Source organism: Vigna angularis, chromosome 6, assembly GCF_016808095.1.
Source record: "Vigna angularis cultivar LongXiaoDou No.4 chromosome 6, ASM1680809v1, whole genome shotgun sequence".
Taxonomy (NCBI): Eukaryota; Viridiplantae; Streptophyta; class Magnoliopsida; order Fabales; family Fabaceae; genus Vigna; species Vigna angularis.
Window position 1 is genome coordinate 3,184,788 of NC_068975.1, and position 25,449 is coordinate 3,210,236.

Genomic DNA, 25,449 nt, shown 5'->3' on the forward strand with positions numbered 1-25,449 from the left:
AGCTTCTCTATGACTCGTCAAGAAAAATATCCTCCATGTGGCATATGTAAAAAGACAAGTCACTTGGAAAAAGATTGTTGGCATCATGGAAAACCTCAATGCCACTATTGCAAGAAATTTGGTCACATAGAAAAGTATTCTCGTAACAAAAATAAGCATCAAGCAAACTTTGCGGAAGAAGATAATCAAGAGAAACTCTTATTCTACGCCAATCAAGAATCTCCTAGTAGAGAAGGAAGTTGGTACTTGGATAGTGGATGCAGCAATCACATGGCGAAAGATCAAAGCATCTTCAAAGACATTGATAAATCTGTCAATGTCAAAGTTCGGCTAGGAAATGGCACCACAGTGGAGTCTCGAGGTAAAGGAACTGTCATGGTGGAGACAAAGAAAGGTACGAAATTCATCAAGGATGTTTTACTAGTTCCAAATCTTAAAGAAAATCTTTTAAGTATTGGCCAAATGATGGAGAATGGATATTCTCTTCATTTTGAGAAAGATACATGCAAAATTTATGACAATAAAATGATAGAAATTGGCCAAGTAAAAATGGAGAAGAGAAATAGAAGCTTTCCTATAAGCTTCAAACCTGGAACTAATATTGCCATGAAGGTAGAAGTTGATGACTCATGGCTTTGGCATAGGAGATTTGGCCACTTCAACACACATGCCTTAAAGCTTCTATATACGAAAAACATGATGAGAGATCTTCCATACTTGAAAGAGAATAATGAATCATGTGAAGGATGTCTCCTCGGAAAACAACATCGATTACCATTCTCGACAGAGAAAGCATGGAGAGCAAAAGACTTATTGGAGTTGATTCATACCGATGTTTGCGGACCGATGAGAACACCTTCACATCATAACAACAGGTATTTCATCCTCTTCATTGATGACTTCTCTAGAATGACATGGGTCTATTTCTTAAAGGCAAAGTCAGAAGTTTTTGGAGTATTCAAGAAATTCAAGGCCCTTGTTGAGAAGCAAAGTGGAAAACAGCTAAAAATACTTAGAAGTGATCGTGGCAAGGAGTACACATCTCGCGAGTTTGACAAATTCTGTGAAGATGAAGGCATAGAGCGACAACTTACAGTCGCATATACTCCACAACAAAATGGCGTGTCAGAGAGAAAGAATCGCACAGTTATGGAGATGGCAAGATCAATGCTGAAAGAGAAAAGTATGCCTAACACTTTTTGGGCTGAAGCAGTCTACACTGCAGTTTATATTCTAAACAGATGTCCAACTAAAGCAATCCAAGACAAGACTCCTATTGAAGCTTGGAGTGGGAGAAAGCCATCGGCTAAACACCTACGAGTATTTGGGTCTATTTGCTACATACATGTTCCTGATCAAAGGAGGCACAAGCTTGAAGACAAAACTATACGAGGAATATTCTTGGGATATAGCACACAATCAAAAGGCTATCGAGTCTACAACCTACAAACGAAAAAGCTCATCATCAGTCGAGATGTTGAAGTTGACGAAAATGCTTCTTGGAATTGGGAAGAAGAAAAAGTTGTTAAAAGCAACATTTTACTTCCAGTGCAACAATCTCAAGAAGAAACTCAAGAAGAGGTAGAAAATTCAGGTATGCTTTCTCCACCTCCACAACAAGATTCTTCACCTGAATCTAGTCCAAGAAGAGTAAGATCTTTGGTAGACATATATGAAACTTGCAATATGGCCATGATTGAGCCTAACTGTTATGAAGAAGCATCAAAGCAAGAAGTATGGGTCAAGGCTATGGAAGAAGAGATTAAAATGATTGAGAAGAATAACACTTGGGAACTCGTAAATTGCCCTCATGGAAAAGACATCATTGGAGTCAAATGGATATATAAAACAAAGCTCAATCCTGATGGAACTATACAAAAGCATAAAGCAAGATTGGTTGCCAAAGGCTACTCACAGCAACCAGGAATAGACTACAATGAGACATTTGCTCCAGTTGCTCGCTTAGATACAATTAGAGTTTTAATAGCTCTTGCAGCACAAAAAGGATGGAACATCTATCAACTGGATGTCAAGTCAGCCTTTCTAAATGGGGTACTCGAAGAAGAGATTTATGTTGAACAACCACAGGGCTTCATCGACAAAGGCAATGAAGGCAAAGTACTAAAACTTAAAAAAGCATTATATGGCCTGAAGCAAGCTCCTCGAGCATGGTATAGCAAGATTGATAAATACTTCATCGATCAAGGATTCAGGAGGAGCAAGAGTGAGCCAACACTATATATTAAGGCACAAGGTCAGTACCATCTCATTGTCTCTATATATGTCGATGATCTTATCTATACAGGAAACAATATAGAGATGATGAAAGAATTTAAAGAAGACATGATGAAGACATTTGAAATGACCGACCTTGGCTTGATGAACTATTTCCTCGGTATAGAGGTGAAACAAGAAAAGGAAGGTATATTTATCTCTCAAAAGAAATATATTGAAGCTCTATTAAAGAAGTTCAAGATGAATGGTTGTAAACCTGTCACTACTCCATTGGTGGTAAACGAAAAGCTACAAAAAGATGATGGAGCACAAGAGGTAGATGCATCATGCTACAGAAGCTTAATTGGAAGTCTTCTCTATCTCACAGCCACACGACCAGACATTATGTATGCTACAAGTCTTCTATCAAGATTCATGCAAAACCCAAGTCAGATTCATTATGGAGTAGGAAAAAGAATTTTAAGATATCTACAAGGCACAAAGGAGTTTGGTATATGGTACAAAATCGTGACTAACTCAAGGATGATTGGCTACACAGATAGTGATTGGGCAGGATCAGTGGACGACATGAAGAGTACGTCAGGATATGCTTTCTCACTAGGATCGGGTATTTTATCTTGGGCATCAAAGAAGCAAGCAACCGTGGCACAATCAACAGCAGAAGCAGAGTATGTAGCAGCTGCTGAAACCACAAGTCAAGCAATATGGCTACGAAGAATACTTGAAGAAATGGGTGAACCACAAGCTGGACCAACTATTATCTATTGCGACAACAAATCGGCAATAGCAATAGCAAAAAATCCAGTCCATCATCAAAGAACAAAACACATAGCCATTAAATATCACTTCATTCGAGATGAAGAGACAACTAAACAAATACGACTCGAGTACTGTCCAACAGAAGACCAAATTGCAGATATATTTACGAAGGCATTACCAAGACCAAGATTTGAACTACTGCGCACAATGCTTGGAGTTACCGAATTTGCATTAAGGAGGAGTATTAAAGTGTAATGCAAATTCTAGAAGAATGTAGAAGCTCCTTAGATAGAAGAATTGACATGTAATACAAGTTCTAGAATATTATAGAAAAACCTAAGATAGGAAGAAAAATCAAGAATATTCTACATAGGTAAAAATCTAGAACATTCCACATAAGTTGTGGCTAGTATGTTCTAGAATAATCTATGGGTCTATAAATACCCATGAACTCTACCATTTGATGTATGTAGCCAACATCTATCATTTGTATGAACCAACATCTACTACAACTAAAGACAACTACAACACTTCTTCCAACTACTACTTCTACATTCAACTATCTCTACATTTTCTCTATCCCATCAACTACTCCTTTCACAACCTTAAAATACTAACAGTTTTGGAGCAATCGCTGTGGTCGAATTCTTTTCAAAGAAAAAGAAGATGGTGAAGATTCAGATAGTAAAATGCAGGACATGCAGATCAGAAAAAAGAAATTTTTTCGTAAGTGTGGGTTATAATTTGGTTTTAATTATGACATGTCGAGACAATGAGATGCCGCTAGAACTGACATATAATTGATCAATGCATCAGAGACACAACATAAGTTCAGTTACAATAATCACCAACCTACCACAGAACTCACATATATCTTTTTCTGAACTTTTTCATCACTTCTGACTTGGAACACACTGAACAAATATGCATGGTTGGAATCATATATATGTACAAATAAATATTCGGGTGAACTAAATTTCTCTTCAAATAAAATACATTGAACATTTATGAAATGGGTGTACTTTTACCATCAGAATTGCTCCATTCATAGCTATCCTCTTTGAATTTTTTCACCTCGGCATACTTCAGTGAAGGAAACAACTTTTTGATATGGTCAATATCAATTTGAAGATTCTTAAGGTATTTCAGACGCAAGATCTCCACCTTACAATTTATTGTACTGTCTTTTAGCTCTTCTATGCTCCTGAGTTTTCCTCCTATTATGTATAGTCTCTTCAATTCAGAAGGTAGGAGTTTCAACCATGCTGGAGTGTTCTCACCAGGAAAGCCTTCAAGGTTTAACTTTTCCAAACCTTGTGGGAGAACGATATCAATATCTTTGTACTTGGTGTTGGATGACACGCCCCATGATATTTTGAGACATTTAACTTGTGATTTTCTCAGGTTTTCAAACTCTTTATCTTGGATCACAGCCTCACTTCCAATGTGTATGCTCAATCGTTTCAACTTTTTAAAGTTTGCAAGATCCGATATTGTAGGAGTCTTGTTGGAACTGCCTACTACAAATCCCTTGAGTACTTGGAGCTCAGTGAGCTTCCCAATCCCCTTTGGCATACTCTCCAACAAGTAGCACTGTGACACATCCAAGTGTGTGAGCTTTTTCAATGAAGTAATTTCATTAGGTAAGGTTTCGAGATTGTGACAAGCCTTGAGGTCAAGAATTTCTAGGCTAACAAGTTGAGCAATAGAGGGTGGCAAAGCTGATATTCTTGATATACCACGAAGGCTGAGATATTTCAGATGCTTTTGAGCCTTTGTGTCTGTCATGAATTCTGTACCAGCAACTTCAATGTGATGTTCGGGAGACTCTTGCCAACGACCAAGCTGAAGCACCACCAACTTCTTCATTTTAGCCATCCATTGAGGTTCAATAGTAAGATATTTTGCACCAAGATTGAAAACACTTCTCCATTGATCAGATTTCGAAGCAAAGTCACCACGTATTTCAACTTTTTGTTGGTCAAGTACTAGGCAACCATAGGAAGAGGTTGTTATTTGTGAATAAAATCCAAAGGGTTGTTTATTTTCTCCCAGAACAGATGATACCAACATGTGGCGGATCCAAGGATTAATTTTGAATTTATTGACAACAGGACACTTGGCTAAACCATGTGGTACAATCAGATTAGAATTCAGAAGCTCGTCGAAAACATTCTCACCTTCTTCTTCAGCTGTTTTCTCTGTTGACCTTTTTACAAACCCCTCTCCAATCCACCAGTAAATTATATGTCTTTTCATTATAACAACATTTTCTGGGAAAATCGAGAGAGACAAACAGCAAACTTTTGAATGAGAATTAAGGGCATCATAACTGGCTTGGAACCTTTTCAAGACTAGCTTCAAAGTCTCATCGTCTCGGCTTAAAGGCAGTATGGAGTAATGCACTGTTTTGGGTGTTTTTCCTTTTTCTGATGATTCATTAGCTTTTGTTTCAATTTCACTAACACCAAGCTTTTTAGTTGATTTCTTGATCTTTTCATTAATGGCATCCACTACTTTTTCTACCACCTCCTCCTTGGAATCTTTACGCTTGACATTCTCATCTGAGACTTTTTTGTTGGTGTGTTTTATAAGATTTTCCTTATTTTTGTTCAATGTTACTAAATCTGCCTTCTCGTTGTCTCTCTCAGACTTCAAACTCTCCACCTTTTCATCATCTGATACGTCTTTTTCCACACTCTCCTTGTCTTGTACTTCTTGGCTTGAAGATGGCTTATCAACACCTACAAGCACAGATTACAAATTACAGGCATCGAATGAGAAGCGACTTTATCTATTTCGATTGAATCTAAAACACAGAAAATGAGTTTACAGCATAGAAGAAACCTATGTATATGTGATATGATATTATAGATGAACTAATTTTCTATGAACTAACCATATATCTGAAATAACAAATCTTTTCTATGTAAAAAGGTCTCGTTATTATTATCCTATCAATTTCTATAGGGGCAAAGTTTTTGCGTGTCTGCTCTAATTGTGAATTGAGAAGGAAATAACTAAAGAAATTGTATAAAAAACCGAAGCATTCAATGATTCCAAAAGAACGTGATCAAATTACGGACTGAAACAGCAATTATAATTGAAAAGTGTAAGCTTTTCAAGCTATTGTAATATGTCGTGTCGTGATTGTTGTCATATTTTTCTCTAGTTTTTCATCATGTCAAGCGGTGAAAGTTTTGCAGTTACATTTCTGGGCAACGTTTCACTGTATAAAGGATTACGATAAAAATTGCAATCGCAATCATAACCTAAAACCTTGGACATTACTAATTATATGACACTGATGTTTATACGAATACCTTTAAGGACTTGATTCTCCAACTCTCCCCTTGATATTTGGCTTGTTAGTTCTGAACCCTTTGTTTCAGTTGGGTTTGCATCTTCTGCAGGAATATCAATGCTTTGAAGAAGATCTTCTAGGGTTCTTAACGTTTTAGTCATTTCTTCATTTTCCTTGGCTGGGGAAAACTTGGCCTTCATGTTGTCTAGTTCCAACTTCAAACTCTCCAACTTTTCATCAACGGGTACATATTTTTCCTGAAAATTTTCGTCTTTTGGCTCTTGGTTTGAAGCTGGTTTATCCACACCTATGAGCACAAATAAAATAAGGAATTTCAAGTAAGTCATAACAGATAAAAAATGCAAGAACATTGTTTATATAGATTGAACACATAATTTTACAGTTTTTAACAATTTTTAACAATTTTTAACAACAATAAACAATATATATTATAGATTACGTTAGAAACTTTATTCTTAATTCTTCTCTGTCGATACATAAATAAAAGAAAACTGATTTTCTTACCGGAGGCTTTGAAGCCTTTGTCCACCGACTCATCCCTTTTTATTTGAGTAGGTAGCTCTAAATTTTTTGTTTCACTTTGATTAGAATTGAATTTTCGAAGAAGATCTTCCATCACTTCTAATTTTTTCCTAAGTTCTTCATTTTCTTTGGAAGACATCCCCTTTATTTTGTCTAGCTTGGACATAAAACTTTCAAACTTTTCTTCAATCGTTCTATCTTTTTCTGCAATACTCTTCTCGTCTCGTGTCTCTTGACTTGAAGCTGGCTTTTCAATACCTATGAGCATAAATAAAATACAGGTATCAATTTATATATACAAAATTGAAATTAATTTTTACATTACCACAGAATAATTTATATATAAGCTGATTTTAGTTTATAAAGAGCTTTTGTTTTTCTCTTTTAAATATGCTTCGAGAAAATTTATGTCCATATGTGAAGTTGAGGGGTCCATTTCATCTCATGTCTATTTATCCATATAAATTTAATTTCTTAAAAATCCATGATGATGACTCTTAATATATAAACATAGCGCACCATATCTTAACTTTTTCTAATAATTTTTTGATAATAAATTATGTATCATCGTTTTATTAGTTCGTACATGTTCATATATTTAAAACAGATTAATCAGTGCATAAATTATTGTAAAAAAATTATCAATTCGATATCCATAAACATATAAGCAATATTGTTCGCACGTCATTTTTTTAACAGTTACATCATCATTGGTTAGAATATATTGAAATCAATAAAAAATTGAGAGTCTTATTTCCTAGATGAAATTTCACGTATAATTTTCTACTTTCCAGCAAATTTTAAATAAATAATATATCACATATTATGTTAATGAGAGACTTTATTGTCAACCCCCTCTCTACATAAAAGAAGTTGATGTTCTTACCAGTGGCTTTCAAGTCTTGATCTAGTGATTCCTCCCTTGAATTTTGTCTTGGTAGCTCTGAACTTTTTGTTTCACTTTGATCAGAATCTTGTGAAGGCTTGGCAATCCCAGATGAGCTTTTAACTTCTACTATGCTCTTCTTGTCTTTTGTCAATTGGCTAGAAGATGGCTTATCAGTTCCTATGAACACAGATAGAATACGAATATCAATGTGATAGGTGTAGCAGGATTTCTATAAACAATTTTAAGAGAGAAAAGAATAACTTTTTTAACAATATAATTTTTTTTTCACCAATTAAGAATTAATGGTTATTTTCCCGAGAAGCACCTGCTCCAATGGAGTCTTGATTCATCTCCTCCATTGATGTTTGGCTTGGTTGTTCTAATCCTTTTGTTTCATCTTCATTTGCGTCTTCTGCGAGCTTAGAGTTGAAGTTCTGAAGGAAATTTTCCAGTTCCCTTAACTTTCTTCGTAGTTCTTCGTTTTTCTTCAGCGTGGAAAAATTGGCCTTCAAGTTCTTAAACGTGCCTTCCAAATTCTCCAACTTTTCATCAATCGTTTCATCTTTTATCCCACTCTTTTCTTCTGCCTTTTGACTTGAAGATGGCTCATCACTCCCTACAAGTCCATAGAAAATAATAATATCAAATAATATGATACTATTTACCTAAAATAATTTCCTTTGTAAATTATATATATATATATATATATATATATATATATATATATATATATATATATATATATATATATATCAGTACAATGCCAATTTTCATAGCATGTTTTTCTAATATAATCTAAGAAAATCAAAATAGACAATGAAATTCTCAAGTGTTCACAGAAATTTTAAGGATTTTAATGTTGGTATTGAAAAAGTCTCTTCTATTTTCCACTCACTTCTTTTGGTCTTCTCGAACTCATAAAAAGTATTGTCTCAGAGGAAAAAGAAAATTGTTCTTTACTGATTGGATGAAGAATTTTAATAATTCTGAACACTTAAAATACATTATATTTAAAGTACTTGTAATTAAAATTTATTTTATTTTTAAATATTATTTGGATAGAGTAATTTTTTTTGGATAAAATAATTGATTTTTTCTTTTAAGATAAAATTTCATTTTAAAAATATGTATTTTAAAATTTAAATTTTAAAAAACTGTTAGTCAAATTTAAATTATCAAATAATATTTAACAATTTTATTTCTTTTTCTTAAATATATACGTAATGTGTATAAAAAGGTACAAGCAGAAGTGACGACTACTTGTGTAATTTTAATTTTCTTTCTTTTTCTTGAATAAGTTTCAAATTCCATTATTTTAATTATTTAAAATATTTTATTAAAATTTGTAAGTTTTATTTTTTTTTTTAATTTCCCATCCAAACAATTCAGGCTATCTAAAAATAAGTAAAATTCATTAAATAAATAAATTACTCTAGTAAATCCCCTCTTTCAAATTCATTAAATAAATAAATCACTTCAAACATACTATTCTATGGCTGTAATAGCAACCAAAACCCTAATAAATCAGAACCAAAAATAGAGAAATGTACACCAAATTCGTGCGTTCATGCAGCCATCAAATTGGAACTTGTAAGGGCAAATCAAATTACTCATGTAAATATCAGCTACCATGATCTCATTCCGAACTAACATCATATTTGTAATGGTAAAGAATATTAAACATTAAACATAATATACAAAAGACTTGAATATATATATATATATAGAAATTTAGCAGCTCACCCTTTTGTGGATCGGCTTTCTCTGTTTCCAAAATTCGACGGGAAATCTCGTGGAACTTCTTTTCTGTTTTGAAGTTGCGAAGAAGATCATCGACAAGTTTTAACGTGTCAAGGAGTTCCTCTTCGTTACTTTTCACTGTTGAAAACAAATCTTTTATGGCTGTTAGATCAGACATTAACCTGTCAAGCTTATCAGAAATATTAGGCTCTTCTCTGCTCTTAACCGATGTCAACCGTCTCTGCAGTGATGGCACTGCTTTCATTCGGTTTGTTCTAATAGACATTTTTCCTCAATTTCTCACAACTTTTCTTTCTTTCTCACAAATTTTCAAGACACAATCAAATGTTATATGTATATACATATATATACACACACAGGTTTTCGTGAACTATGGCATCAGATTAAACATTATACACAAGCAAGTGAAGGAACCAAAGTGCAAAAGTTCCACGTAATTCTTTATCCCTTAAATACTTTTCACTTTTCCACATCCTTGCTTTATCTTTACATTCTTTAATATTCTTTTCATGTGTCTCAAATTTCAAATTTAGAATATTGGACATTCTTTTGATATAAACTACAATTAACTAATATTTAAATACATAAAATGATATATATGATGAAGTCTTAAAATAACTTCAAATAAAACTCAAATGATTATTCAAATTTAATGAACCTAAACATACAACAAAATTATTTGGTTTCACTTGATATTCCCATAATTGATTAGAATTTTAATCTCTTTCATTTCTTCAAGTTTCATTTACTATGAAATCTTTACCTCCATTGCTTACATGAACTAATATGATTTCTAACGAAGAAAAAGAAAAAGAAAAATAACTTCCTTTTTAGAACATTTCAGTATAAATTAAGTTTTTGTCTCTTCTCATGTCATGTGAGAGAGATCCATTCAATGCTAGTATCACTTCATTAGTTTATAATATCCACATTTTATTCAGTAATAAAATATTATAAAGGAGTCTATTAGCAGCATTTTTCTTTTATCTTTTATTGGATTCGTTTTCCAAAATTCAAATTAAATAGTTCATTCCTTTGATTCCCTTATTGTTTTTTTTTTCTTTTTTTTCGTATTGACCAAGCATCCCAAATGAGTGTGTACATATCTCTTTTATAACTTAAATAAAAACAAGTTGGGTGGGTCCCTTTTTCAATCCATAATTGCAGAAATGTTTAATTGATCTTTACAATTTCAAATTATAGGTTTTTACTTCTTTTTCAAAGACATCTTTGTCATACTCATGAATTTCAATTATAGTTGCATACACGCTATTTTAGAATTGAGGATGAACATCGATCATAAATACTTAATGGGAAAGTGACAAAAGTAGAATAACTACAATACACATCCTTTAGTTTGGTTTTTTTTGAGCCATTTTGCACCCGTGACATGCCACCACTCTTGAGAAATGAGCAATACCTACCCTTTTTTTTCTGATAAATTAATTTGTTGTGATGTTATAAAATATTTTGAACTGAATTGTAATTATTTTAAAACTTATCAATGTTTTATTTTTTTAATTTTTAAATTGAATAATTTTATTTTTCTAAACGTTATCTATTTCATTTTTTGTCTTTGTATATTTCTATATCACTTAAGGAATTAAACTATTCGCATTTTATAATTAAAGAGATTAAAAACGGATAAATTTCTTTTAGAATGATTAAAATTGAATTTAAAAGATATTATAATGACTTTAGAAACATATTTTATCCTAGTTTTTTTTCACACGCACCCTTAATTTGTAATTGGAAACACACTTTTTGACCGTAGACATACTAAAATATATCTTTTAATAAATTGTTTCGATATATTGATGAACAAAATTCAATTCTAATTTAGAAATTTGAAGAAAGACAACTATATATCATTATTTCAATTTTTACTAACAGCTAATAAACTTAACTTGCAGTTAAGAGAAATGACACTAGTTATTTTCGATTATAGACATCGGTTCTGCAACCGAGGTATATATAGACGAGGTAAAAAGAGATAAGTTTTTCGCCTCGGTTCTAAAACGAGTCAAAAAGGTTTGGATTTTGTCTCGGTTCTAAAACGAGTCAAAAAGGTTTGGTTCTAAAATATATCTTTTAATAAATTGTTTCGATATATTGATGAACAAAATTCAATTCTAATTTAGAAATTTGAAGAAAGACGACTATATATCATTATTTCAATTTTTACTAACAGCTAATAAACTTAACTTACCACTAGTGCAGTTAAGAGAAATGGCACCGGTTATTTTCGCTTATAGACACCGGTTCTGCAACCGAGGTATATATAGGCAAGGTAAAAAGAGATAAGTTTTTCGCCTCGGTTCTGAAACGAGTCAAAAAGGTTCGGATTTTGCGTTGGTTCATAGACAACCAAGGCGGTAGAGTGTTTTTAATTTTTTTTTAATCTTGGTTCCTCGTTCTGTTCTGTTTTTCTATGTTCTTTTACTTTCTCTTTTCCTTGTCTTTTGTGCCTTAAACTTCTCTCTCTATTTTTTAATCTCAAGCTTATCCTACAAATGTTTTTACACAAGTGGGGGCAAAGGAAGGTGTCCTATTAATTTTTTTTTAATCTTGGTTCCTCGTTCTGTTCTGTTTTTCTATGTTCTTTTACTTTCTCTTTTCCTTGTCTTTTGTGCCTTAAACTTCTCTCTCTATTTTTTAATCTCAAGCTTATCCTACAAATGTTTTTACACAAGTGGGGGCAAAGGAAGGTGTCCTATTCAATATTTAACTCCATTGCATCCATTGCAATCATACATCTGTGCATCATTGCATCCACGAACATTCTGCACAAATTGTTGTTTACATCAGTTATTTAACTCTCAAACAAGTTACAAAGAGAAGAGATCAATTGCGAAATGAACTTAAGTTTATACCTGGAGCCCAACTCTGCATGACAAACTGATCGGAGCCCATCACCATCCAGCTAATGAGCGGACAGACCGATCAAATAAGATTTTTTTCCTTTACGAAGGGAGCTTACGGACGGACCAAGCTCTTTATGACTTCTTTGACGCCCGGTAGTCAGTCTATTTCCATCAGGTGGTGGGAGTGAGACCTTTCGCCATCCAAACCGCAAACACTATCCATTTCGCCATCCACCTGCAGAGAAATAGAACCAAAAACCTAAGGAAGAGAAACGCAGATCCACTAGCTACGCCCTCGTCGCACCATCGTTGTGCTCTCACCGCCATCGCACCATCGCTGCTCTCTCGCCGCACCGTCACTGCTCTCTCGCCACACCGTCGCTGCGCTCTCACCGCCATCGTAGCCACACCATCCGAGAACTAGAGTTGAACGTGTGGTTGGAGAAGATGAGGCAACAAAAGAAGCACATAGATCTATAAACTCTAGCTTTCGATGTTGAAGAGGAAAAGGAACGAGCAAACCCTAGATCCGAAGGATTGTTCGGTGAAGCTTAGAGATCGGGGTTGTATGGTGGTTTAATAGGTGAAATGGTGCGATTAAACGATGGAAAAGGCTGGAAACGAAGATTTAACTGGTGTAAATGGTTAGAACCCAATTTCAATCGGTGAGAATGAAGGAAAGGTAAAATGGTGGATCTGACTTACAGTGAAGGTTCTGTGATGGTGGATCTGTGAAGCTGAGGACAACGAAGTTATAGCTGGTGCGAGTGAAGTGTAAGAGAACGAGGGAGACGAAGTTATGGCTGGTGCGAGTGAAGTGCGAGAGAACGAGGGAGACTCGCGTGTAGAGGAGAGGAGAAGAGGCATTTGGGGAAAGGCTTATATGCCTCGGTTCATCCTGACAACCGAGGGAGTATCTATGCCTTGTGAGGTTTATGCCTCGGTTCACCCTGCCAACCGAGGTAGTATTCTCTTTAGACATCGGTTTCTTAACAACTAAGGCATATAGTGTTTTAAAAATCACGAGACTGCCACCGCGTTTTGATATGCTTCGGTTCCAGAAAAATCGAAGCGTAACGTGCAAGTTAAAAATACGATTTTTTACTAGTGTACTTGTAAAAATTATTATAATTTTCTTTGTTTCATTAAAAAAACATTTTGTTAACCATAAATAAGTTAGTTCAAACCTTAGTAAAATTAAATATGTTACCAACCTTCCTATTTTTGAACTACTAATTAGTTATCAACGTTAACGTTTTATAATATTCCTTTCATCTTTTATAAGACAAAAACAATTATTTCTAAAATTTTGAAAAAAATAATTTAATTAGACAATTGTTTAAAATACTAATATTAATACATTAACCTTCAAAAGTACTAGTAATACTATATTTTACTTGACCATAAGTGAGTGTGTTCACTTGAAAATTTGATTGGTTAATGTTTTTCAAATAGATAACAAATATTAAAATAAAAAAATGTATTATATTAGACAAACTAATTACATATACAAAATAATTTTTAAAAAAATAACGAAGTAGTAGTTATTAAGCATTAAAGTGAAAACACCAAATTTTTTTTTATAATTTTAGCTTTTGAAAGTTTATAATTAATACTCTTATATCATCATGCAAATTTAGTCACTAATTTACAAAGTGTGACTGTGAAAGAATATCCAATCAAAATATTGATATTCAAGTTATGAAAAATGTTGAATACATATGAGATTAATCTCCATTATATTGAATATACACATAAAATTATCTATTTATAATAGAATAAATATGAATTAAGTCCAAAATACAAATAACAATAATAACAAACAAACTAAAAATATAAATAAAAGATAAAGAAAAGATAAAAATAATATATCTAACACTTTCTCAAGCTTGTACATATAAATTGTATGTGTCAAGCTTGTTACTAATATAATTCATAAAGATTTAGTGAATATATATATATATATATATATATATATATATATATATATATATATATGTTTCTGAGTGATACCAAATTGTTAATGATTTGCAAAGACAACATAAAAGATGAAATATCAACCCAGAAGACTTCCCTTATCAACTCAGAGGTTGCTCCATGTAAATTTTTTCTCGCAAATTTTCGTTAAAGAATGTATTGTTGACATCCAATAAATAAAGATGTCATTATTAAAGAGTCACCACGACTATAAATAAACTAACAAAAGTCATCTTTGTCATGAGAGAAAAAACATATGTAGTCAAGTCAAACATAACAGAGATAGAAGGGAAGTTGAAAGAGACAACAACGAAAGATATCATAGATGAATAGGAGAGAGAAACCTTAGAAATCCAAGATTCTTGAAAATTGAAAATGAGCAACCTCGATGCTCTAAATAGCTGCCTGAGAGGAGATGAAACATGCGACCACACACGATGAACCTGAAAGAGAAAAAAGAGTGACCTCGATGTTCTAAATTGCTTCCTGAAAGGAGACGAGACATGCCACCATGCACAGCGAAAAATAGAGTAGATCCACAACTTCAAAAGGTGTTGAGAGCGCGTAAGAGTTCCAATGAAAGCGTCATTGATGAAACGGTCAAACTGTGTAATCGACGGTCAAAACTAGAACTCCGATAAGGGTAACGATAGACGACGATGGTAGATGACGGGGCTGGTGACAACGATGGGTGTAGTGACTGATATAAATTTTTTTCCCAAAAGAACCTTAGGTTATAATACCCTATTTAATATAGTGAAAATTATGTATGAAATTAATCTCTCTTATGTTGAATATATAGATAGGATTCTCCATTTATAATAATAGAAAAAATGAGTTAAGCTTAAAATACAAATAAAAAATAATTACAAATAAACTAAAGATAAAAAATATAAAGGTAATATATCTAATATTCCAAATAACATGTTCAAATTTCTAAATAAACACTTGTAAATTGAGAATGAGAAATTCAATAATTTTTTCACAAACTAAAGTTAAATTATATATGTTCCTTTATGGGGTCGAGTCACCTAAATCCGTGTACTTTCCGCGGCCTCCGTCCGGTCTTCCTATGATCCTTTCTTCCGCTGGTCAAAGTCCGTTCGTCCTGTATGCTTGGGAGGGTACCTGTTAAAGGTGCTCCGAAGCTTAAGTCAATAAAGGTCCGATCGGTTGTTTAGGTGCTGCAATAAATGCATAATTAATGAATCTGCCTACCTCTTACCTTTAAACTGTATTTATAGTTTTGGTCATGGGCCTAAGATTAGCAAGTCCTTAATCACGACCCAATCCAAAGCTCAATCCTCTAATCAGTGTTTTACCTTGATCGCATCTAGAGACCTACCTGTCACGATCGTCCGGTCTGGATGTGTTGAGAGGTACCGTCCGTCCCATGTGTTTGTCTGGGACCGTCCGTGGATCATCTGGTAGAATATATAAATAAAGAATTGTGTTTTAAGAAGAAATCAGTATGAAACATTATTTATGCAGATTAAGTTATATATATATATATATATATATATATATATATATATATATATATATATATATATATTAGTTTGATTTATTGAGATTTTTTTATTGTTTTATTTATCGTGTCTTGAAATATATTTATCTAAATAAATTTAACTTCAATGAATATTTCGTACTAAATTATAAAAATAATTGGTCTAAAAATCATTAATACTAAGAATTTGAATGTTATAAATAAATAACGACAGAACAAATATTTGCAGTACGATGTTAGCTCTGTACCAGGTATTTTCTCTGCTAAACGGATTTTGCTGTACGATATTAACTCTGTAGCAGGTATTTTATCTCCAAAAATAAAATAAAATAAATATTTTTTTTATACACATACATTTTTTATATTTATTTGATATTAATTTTTTTAAATACAAAAAGATTATATTTTTATGAGTATTTTTCTTTATAACGTGGAATATAAATATGTATCCCCTTTCAGTATTCAAAATAAAACTCCGTATCATTAATGAATCATAAACCGGTGGTTTATTTAAAAGAAAAATTCAAAGTATATTGAACGAAAAAAAAAAGTTGATCGAGTGAATATTATAAACTAATCAGTCACACAGTGACAAAACAAAAAGTGGTGCACTATTGCCAAAATCCACGGACTTGAATCCCGGCGTGGTGAACAGTGATGATAGATTCCAGAAGTACATTGTCATCGTGCTGATCCAACGTTATTGACAGAGGTTTGTGTTGACACACAAATGGAACTGAAACTACTCCTAACGGTTTTATTGATTCGGTCTGCAACTGTTGCGGCTGATTACATTCGACCTCCGCCTCGAAAAGCTTTGCATCTTCCATGGCATTCTCAACCCTCCTCTTATCCTCAACAGGTCAGACTCTTCATCACTCTGTATTCTTCAATTAAATCAGTTTTTTTATATACCCTTTTGCTTATGGCTGATCAATACCACTCTTTTCCATTCTTTGTTTTCTTGTGCTTTTGGTTCAGAATCTGGGTTTTTGCAAGGAAAAAATAAGAAAGATTAACATGGGTGTATTTCATTTTTATTTCAAAACTGTTATTAACTTTGAACATGCAAGTAAACAATGTTCAACCAAGAAGATCACACTTAAAACTGGGTGGAATGGACTTGTGTCTTTTAAGTATGATCTCGGTTTTAAGTTTTGTAGATGTAATAAAATTATTTGGAATGAGAGACTCCCGCAACCCAACCAGATTTTTGGATAAAGATTAGTCACTGAGAAATCTAATGGATAATCTATACTAGTACAATGTTTAGCGGACGAAAAGGTTGTTCCGAAAGTTGGTGCAGAGTCCCGAAAGTTGTTGCAGAGTGGTGGCACATGGCTGTGTAGAATTGGGATATAGGTTGAATAAGACGAAAATAAGAGAAGAATGAGACAAAGCATCTAAGTGTTCGTGTTTTTAGGATTTTAGACCACTTGTTTTGGATAGAATTTCCAAAACATAATAGTATTTTGATGAGAGATTAATTGGTGAGTAGTTTGAAGTTGTTGCAGAAAATAGTTTTTAATCTCATAAAAACGGACCCTAAGTGTTTATGTTTCTGGTGTGTCTTAATTTAGAATGGTTTTCCTTTACTTTGTGAATTACATAAATGAATGAGGTATTTCAAAGTTCGTCCTCATTGAGCACAATTCTTTGTTCTTACACGGTTTCGGCCCTGCTACTGTAATTCTTTCTTTGATATTTTTTCCCTTAGGGATTTTATGTAATAGAAATTGTGATATACGGAGAGATTGAAGTGAAATTCAGTGAAGCACCACTTCTTTGATTTGTGACTACTTGGTTGAGGTCCATGACATTAGACTAATTGATTAGCAGCATTTTATGATTGGAGTCATATTTGATCTTGATTGTTATGATGAAAATTTCTTTGGGAGGTTGGCACTGCAATGTGGATGGTATTCAATTTGCACCCTCAATATGTTTGTGATTATACTCCTCATTAAAACAGGGTGTCTTAAGTGGTGAGAAATCATTATATGATGTCTGTTTGTAGTGATCGTTTGTTTGTTGTAATGCTTGTACTCTGCAAAACGCTTTCATTGAATGTTTCTTATTTGAATTTAAACTGCCCTCCTTTATTTTGGTGAATTCTATGTTAATTGTTGAACTACTCAATTAGTATCAGTTGATTCAGATTCTTATCATCAAAGTTTATATTCCAGGTACACATTTCTTTAGCAGGAGACCAGCACATGAGAGTTACTTGGATTACTGATGATAATTCTGCACCTTCAATTGTAGAATATGGAACACTGCCAGGGCAATATGGCTCTGTAGCTGAAGGAGAGACCACCTCGTACAGTTATGTGTTCTATAACTCAGGAAAGATACACCATGCCGTTATTGGTCCTTTAGAACATGATTCTGTGTACTATTATAGATGTGGTGGACAAGGTGCCGAGTTCCAGCTCAGAACTCCTCCAGCTCAACTTCCAATCACTTTTGCTGTGGCTGGGGATTTGGGTCAAACTGAATGGACTAAATCAACATTGGATCACATTGACCAATGTAAGTATAATGTTCACCTACTTCCAGGAGACCTAGCATATGCTGATTACATCCAGCATCGATGGGACTCCTTTGGTAGGCTAGTGCAGCCACTTGCTAGTGCAAGACCATGGATGGTAACACAAGGGAACCATGAAGTAGAAAGCATACCTTTGTTAAAGGATGGGTTTGTGTCCTATAATTCCAGATGGAAAATGCCATTTAAGGAAAGCGGATCAAATTCAAATCTCTTTTATTCATTTGAAGTTGCAGGTGCTCACATTATCATGCTTGGGTCCTATACAGATTATGATGAATACTCTGAACAATATAGATGGCTTAAGGTTTGTTGGTTTCTCTAACTGATTAGTGGTTACTATATTCTGACAAGTCTTGCTTTACCTATTGCCACCATTAAGTAGTAAGTGCTTGGAGAGAATAAATGTGGATAACAAAAGCTTCTTCTGTGCTAGGTTTTCATTTTCTAATTTTTTGGTTTTAGTCTACACTTTTAATGAAAAGCATTCTCAGCAATGGTTAGAAGCACAGTATGATTTTTTATTATTAGGAATGGCATGTATCATATCCACAGGGGAAAACTAAATTTGATCTGTGACAGTCTTGGACTCTTGGGATATTTAACTCATGATTCATCATGGCCATGTAGAAGAATTCTTGCTTTGGAATTTTAGACTGTTAGTTTTCATTTTTTTTTCCAATGAGAATATGTCATTAATATATGCGTTGGATAAGATTGCTTTCGGTTCCTGTATTCTTCATGCCTTAATATGTTATATTACTTTTCAACTGTCACAATGTCCTTGTTTTTTATTGTTCTTTATTTATCTTGTTACAGATTTTCCAAATGAAGTCAATTGATCCATATATGTCTTGTCATCAGTTACAAGACTAAATATTCATTTAAAAAGCAATGACTAGCATCTGTATTTCTTCCATCCTGTTGCCTTCAAATCTCTCAATGGAATTATGAAGAAATTAAAAACACAATTGCTTCTTCCTTCCTCGATTTCATTTTTTACTGCTTACACTCGAGCATGAAGCCTAATGTAGAGCACACTGATGTTAAAAATACGTGGTAACAGAGGCATGCATTGTATTTTCACATGGCTTTGGCAAAATAACCTACTTAAAAATGATAAGGCTTCATAAAACCAACATTGGGGTCATGTCTTTAACTCAGATATTGGAGATCTTAAGTATTGTGAATTTAAATATCCTCCATTATGCATAGTTGAACATTTCAATGTATATCTATGAAGAGAAGGAAAGATTTAGACGATAAAGTCATTCTTGGTGTTCTGCTGATATTCTTGTGACATTATATTATAATAAACATTTCCAGAGATTTTACATTTTTACTTGAAATATGTTTATGTACACAGGCCTAATGTTCTTGTCAATAATCTGTAGGAAAATCTTTCAAAGGTGGATAGGAAAAGGACACCTTGGTTGCTTGTGTTATTTCATGTGCCGTGGTATAATAGTAACACTGCTCATCAAGGTGAAGGCGCTGATATGATGGCAGCTATGGAGCCATTACTTAATGCTGCTAGCGTCGATTTAGTTCTTGCTGGTCATGTGCATGCTTATGAACGCTCGGTATGCCTACAGAGTTTTGTTTCTTTTAAGTTTGATTGTATTAGGATTTTAAACTGTGCTTGTCTTGTTGGCAGAAACGTGTATACAATGGAAGAGTTGACCCTTGTGGTTCAGTCCATATAACCATTGGTGATGGAGGAAACAAAGAAGGCTTAGCTCATAGGTAAGTTTGATTCAGCATAAACCAAATATTTCTTTCTCTTGACCATTTGTTATCACAAAAAATCTATGTAAACTCAATTTGTCAAAACACAACTTGCATGCTGCTTGTATATAACTTGTGTCATTCTTACGATTTTTGTGGTCACGTCACCTTATTGTTTGTTGACAGATATATAAATCCACAGCCAATATGGTCAGAATTCCGTGAAGCCAGTTTTGGTCACGGCGAGCTAAAGATTGTAAACTCTACCCATGCTTTCTGGAGTTGGCACAGGAATGACGATGATGAGCCGGTAAAATCTGACGATATCTGGATAACCTCTTTGATCAGCTCAGGATGTGTTGATCAGAAGAGAAATGAACTCAGGAATAAACTTATGACTCCTTAAAATCCCCTGGTCTTGTTATTCCTCAACAACAGATTAGCAAGAGTTTGGTCTTGAATGCAAATCATGAAGCAATGCCTCATATTAGTACTGGCACAGTAGCAACTTGATTGGTTTGACCTTGTTTATTCGAGGGAGTGAGTAAACTGTGATATTTCAGTTCTTGTCTTTACATCTTTCCCTGTATTTAGTCTAAGTACATATTCTATTGTCTTTACATCTTTCCCTGTATTGCTTGCATTTTCTATTGTATTTACTATAAAATACATGGTTTATAATTACATATAAAAATAGCTTGGGCTTTTTTCACTCTATCTGTAGCACAATGCTGGTGTTTGTTATGGGAAAATATAAAACTTTTAATATTTTGGATCATGAAGAATGTTGGCTAGAACCTTTTCATATTAAAAACTGGCCAAGATTGTGATATCCAAAAAGGGAATGAACCTGTGTTTTGCATTTGGGAAGTTGATGAAACTTTTGTCCATGGATAAGTTCAAGCAGTATTTTAAAACTGATAACCAGAGATTAATTTGTGCTTGTGGAGCATGGAAAGTTGGTGAAGTTTCTTATGTATAATGCTCTTTTGAGAACTGAATATGCTTTATGATAAGGAAAGGAGTGTGTTGCTGAAAAAACCTGAATTCACGATAACCAAATCAGGCCAAACTGTTAAGATCACTAATTATGACAGTAAGTTTCTGCACTCCATCAAGTTCTTTTTAACACCACTTTTTCTTTCCAAATCGTTTGGAATGTTAAATGACATAAATTAATAGCTTTTGGATTAGCCAATCCATAAAGTAAAATAAAAAGCAAACATTTGGGACGTATGAAGAAGCATTTAAGTTGAGAGTATGTTTGTTACAATAAAAAAATAAAATGAAATATTACATATTAAAAATGAATATATAAGAATTTGTAAGAAATTGATTTTAGAAACTAAAATATGAATTTTTGGAGACTAACCTCAAACCTAATATATGTAAAGTGTAACCAATCATGCTGTTTAAAGGATGAAGAGACCAATATAAAGAAATTGATCCTATGAGCAACCTAGAAATATTCTGATCATATAATTATATTTGAAAAATAGATTACCAAGACATTTAACTAAAATTATCGGAACTTAAAGATCAAAGGCACTGCAAATAAGAACTCTCAGAAGATTAATTAATGTCTATATGTAGTGTCTTCATAATTTGAGATTGAGAATTTTATACCTATATACATATATGTTTAGCTGTACTTCTTGCTACTAAACTATCATTACATTATGAATGTACTGTTCATGTCTTGTCTCATTTTATCAATAAGTTTATCAATTTTCATAAATTTAACCAAATGTGTAGTTTAACCAAATGCTTATTCTTTGTATAACTTAATGTTTTGGTTTGATGTCAAAAATAACCTTTAGAATTATCCATGTCAAAAATATTTTAGGTATAATTTTATGATTAATATTTTTATTATTAATATATATATATATATATATATATATATATATATATATATATATATATATATATAAACCCCATTTTTATTATTAAACACAATTCATGTTCATCGTGTTTTCCATACTCCTATATTATATCACGTTAGCAATTATATCAAAAAAATTATAAGGACAGGTGTGTTATAAACCACGTACGTCGTATAAAAATTAATAAGAGAGTACTTTATTGAATAGCAAAAAAAAAAGGCTTATACAAGTCAGTACATCAAAATTGTTCTGCATGATTAACAATTATTGAAATAAAAATGGCACCTGTCTAGAAATAAAATCTACAACATACTAATGACTAATCCTCCCTATTTATAATAAATAGAAGACTAAAAATAACTAACATTACTACAGTAAAAAGAAACGGCACCGGTTACTTTTGTTTATAGGCAGCGGTTCTGCAACCGAAACATATACAGGCGAGGTAAAAAGAGTAAGTTTTTTGTCTCGGTTATGAACCGAAACAAAAGTGGGTAGGATTATGCCTCGGTTTTTAGGTAACCGAGGCAATAACGTGTTTTGTTTTTTCCTATTTTAGGCTTCGATTCGTAAGATGTCGAATTTCCGCATTCGTTCTCTATAACTCCTGTAGAATTTTTGAAGCTCGTTTGTGGTGTTACCATGCTATAATTTTTCATCAATTTTCCATGGTTTCAAGTCTTCCATTATCCTTGGAGACTCAGAATCCTCAAGGATGGTTGGCAGACCAGTGGCTCTAACCTTCTTCAATTCCATCTTCAATTATTCTATCAAATCTTGATGTTCCCACAGTGTGTCAAATCGGTTGGAATCCTCAAGATCAATAGTTGTTAAGGTTTGTGAATGGGCTTCATTAATTGTTGAAGCTTGGAATTGATATTTTTATCTTCAAAACTTTTTCCTAAAGACTCTTCTAGCTTGTATTCTTCTTCCAACTTTCCAAGCTCATCCATTATATCTTCATCCTCTTCGGTGAAATCATCAGGCTCATATCCAACATCAAAATTCTCATATCTTTTCTCATCCCCTAAGTCCATATCCTCTTCTGTTAAAACTACATTTTCCTCTACATTGCTCTTCAGTGTCTCAAACTCCAAAGTGTTTCCAAAATTTGTGTTCGACAAAAACCCCAACCCAAAATCAAAACAATACCACAAAATCCCAACCCAAGATCAAAACAGAAACCCAAGATTTCCCAATTTCAGAAACCTAATTTCATATAACCCAGAACGCTTTCCCTTTCCGCTCTGCAACCAGACCACCATAAAAGAACCCAGAATGGCATCGCTATGATTCGCGAGTTCATCCTCCTCAATTGACGAAACCATAAAGCAAATCACGCCTCCTTGATTCAATCTTCTCCACCCGAACCTGCACACAGAATCACATAAACAATGTTCGGTCCATCATTCATATTATTCACCAGGAACCTGAAAGCGCAGAAACCAAACTCAAAAATCGCAAATCCTTTTCATGGTGCCTACCTCCATTAACGCAGACGAGTTCTTTTCTTCCTCGCAAGCATAACCATGAGCTTCAATCGCGAACTCCTTAAGCTGCCATCCATGGCCACGCCTCCATCCTCTCTATAGCGGCGCAGGAGTAAGAAGGCAAAATGTTTGTCCCCTTTCCCCATCTGTAGAACCCTAATTTTGGAACCAGGAGGAATTTGTGGAAACGAATAAGAGTTCCTGCAAAGACGACGGAGATGGAACCCTTGTGGAGGCAGCGCCGCTACAGCCCTCACGGTGTTGTGTCGTCGCCGTTCTTTTGTTGTGCCCTTGTCGCACCCTCGCCACACCTTAGTCGCGTCCTCCCAATTTGTCTGCAAGAAAGGAAGAAGAAAGAAGTGAATTTATGCCTCAGGTCACCTCTCGCGCGAGAAAGAAAGAAGAAAGCAGTGAGAAAGGGGGAAGAAGTGAAAAAGCAGTGAGAAAGAAAGAACCCTCTCGCGCGAGACGCGAGACAAAGAAAGGGGGAAGACTTGGGGAACTTCAATACGCAAGCTTTTATGCCTCTAACACCTCTCAACCGAGGCACTAAGTCACTTTTATGCCTCAGATAACCTCTTAACTGAGGCATTAAGTCTCTTCCAGATTTGAAAAGTCTGACTTGTAGAAAAGTAGGTGAATTTTGCAGGTTATTATGCCTTGGTTTCTCTTATAACCGAGGCAATAGACCCTTTCTACTTCGGTTTCTAAAGAATCGAGGCATATAACTTTGCTATTATTACAAAAATGCCACCGTGTTTTTATATGCTTTGGTTTTTATAAAACCGAAGCATATATGACGCGTTAAAATACAGTTTTTTTACTAGTGCATTCTCTCCCTTAAGCTATATGAAGTTGTTACATTTAGCTTACTTCACTTATGTCCCAACTCCAAGCATTGACGTAGACTCTCAAATTGTTCAAACTTCAACGTTTCGATCATTATATTAGCCAATTGTTCTTCAAAGCAACAATAACTAAGACAAACAACTTGGTCTTTAACCAAATCTCTAAGGAAATGAAATCTTACTACAATGTGTTTGCTCCTTCCATGAAAGATGAGATTCTTGGACAACTGAATAGTATAGTTGTTATCATATAGGATTCTTGTTGCACCTTCTTCTTTTAAACCGAGATGTTCTGAAATTTTGCAAAGCCAAATACATTGACATGCACAAAATGCTATTAGAATGTACTCAGCTTCAGTTGTAGATAGGCTCACCATAGGTTGTTTCTTTGAGGCCCAAGAGACAACACCCATACCTATTAGAAAATTGAACCAGAAGTACTTCTTCTATCATCTAAGTCACCTGCATAATTACTGTCACTATAGAAAATAAGACCAGTTCTTCCACTCTATTGATAAAAGATTCCATACTCAATTGTGCCTTTCAAGATAAAACTTCTGTGCCAATAGATTGTACATTATTTTCACTAACCGTGTAATACTCGAGTTGTATACTTTCTTTGTCTAGTTACTTATGAACATTATATCATCTTTAATATTTTTAATGTCGTAGTTTTATATTTTTTTTATTAGATAATTTTGTTCCATAAGAATTTTTTATTTTACTAATAGACTACAAAGCCTAGATTTATAAATCATTTTATTATATATATATATATATATATATGATTTGCATACTGGAAATGTCTCATAGAATAAATTATAAAAATGTATATATAATGTAAATTTATTTTTTATATATATTTATAGAACTTAAATTGTATGAAAAATTAAAGCAAATGTTTGGATGGAAATTTTAAGAATAAAATCACATATTCAACAAGAAAAAAATATATGTGTACTTATTTAAAGTCATTTATAATAATTTTATGAATATGAAATCATGATTGATTTATGTAAGTGACTCAGAATCAAAATGTTGAACAAACTAAGACTAATAAAGAGTGTTGTAATGTATGAATTGGACTTAGATTTGTTTAGATATCTTATC

The 25,449-nt window shown here is 33.5% G+C and overlaps 2 protein-coding genes across 2 annotated transcripts; one reads left to right on the plus strand and one right to left on the minus strand.

The window, feature by feature from the left end:
* Positions 1-2,819: 2,819 nt before the first annotated feature.
* Positions 2,820-9,800, minus strand: LOC108342152 (uncharacterized). The gene is made up of 6 exons (XM_017579867.2): positions 9,474-9,800; positions 8,056-8,346; positions 7,728-7,907; positions 6,824-7,099; positions 6,318-6,605; positions 2,820-5,738 (listed from the first exon to the last, which is right to left on the minus strand). Exons 1-6 carry the CDS (start codon positions 9,754-9,756, stop codon positions 4,000-4,002), a joined length of 3,057 nt encoding a protein of 1,018 aa, XP_017435356.1. The 5' UTR covers positions 9,757-9,800; the 3' UTR covers positions 2,820-3,999.
* Positions 9,801-16,396: 6,596 nt separating this feature from the next.
* LOC108341790 (purple acid phosphatase 18) lies at positions 16,397-20,827 on the plus strand. Its single transcript, XM_017579443.2, has 5 exons — positions 16,397-16,701; positions 18,026-18,694; positions 19,782-19,970; positions 20,045-20,133; positions 20,302-20,827. The coding sequence occupies exons 1-5, from the start codon at positions 16,570-16,572 to the stop codon at positions 20,519-20,521; spliced, it is 1,299 nt and encodes a 432-aa protein (XP_017434932.1). The 5' UTR covers positions 16,397-16,569; the 3' UTR covers positions 20,522-20,827.
* The last annotated feature ends 4,622 nt before the right edge of the window (positions 20,828-25,449 follow it).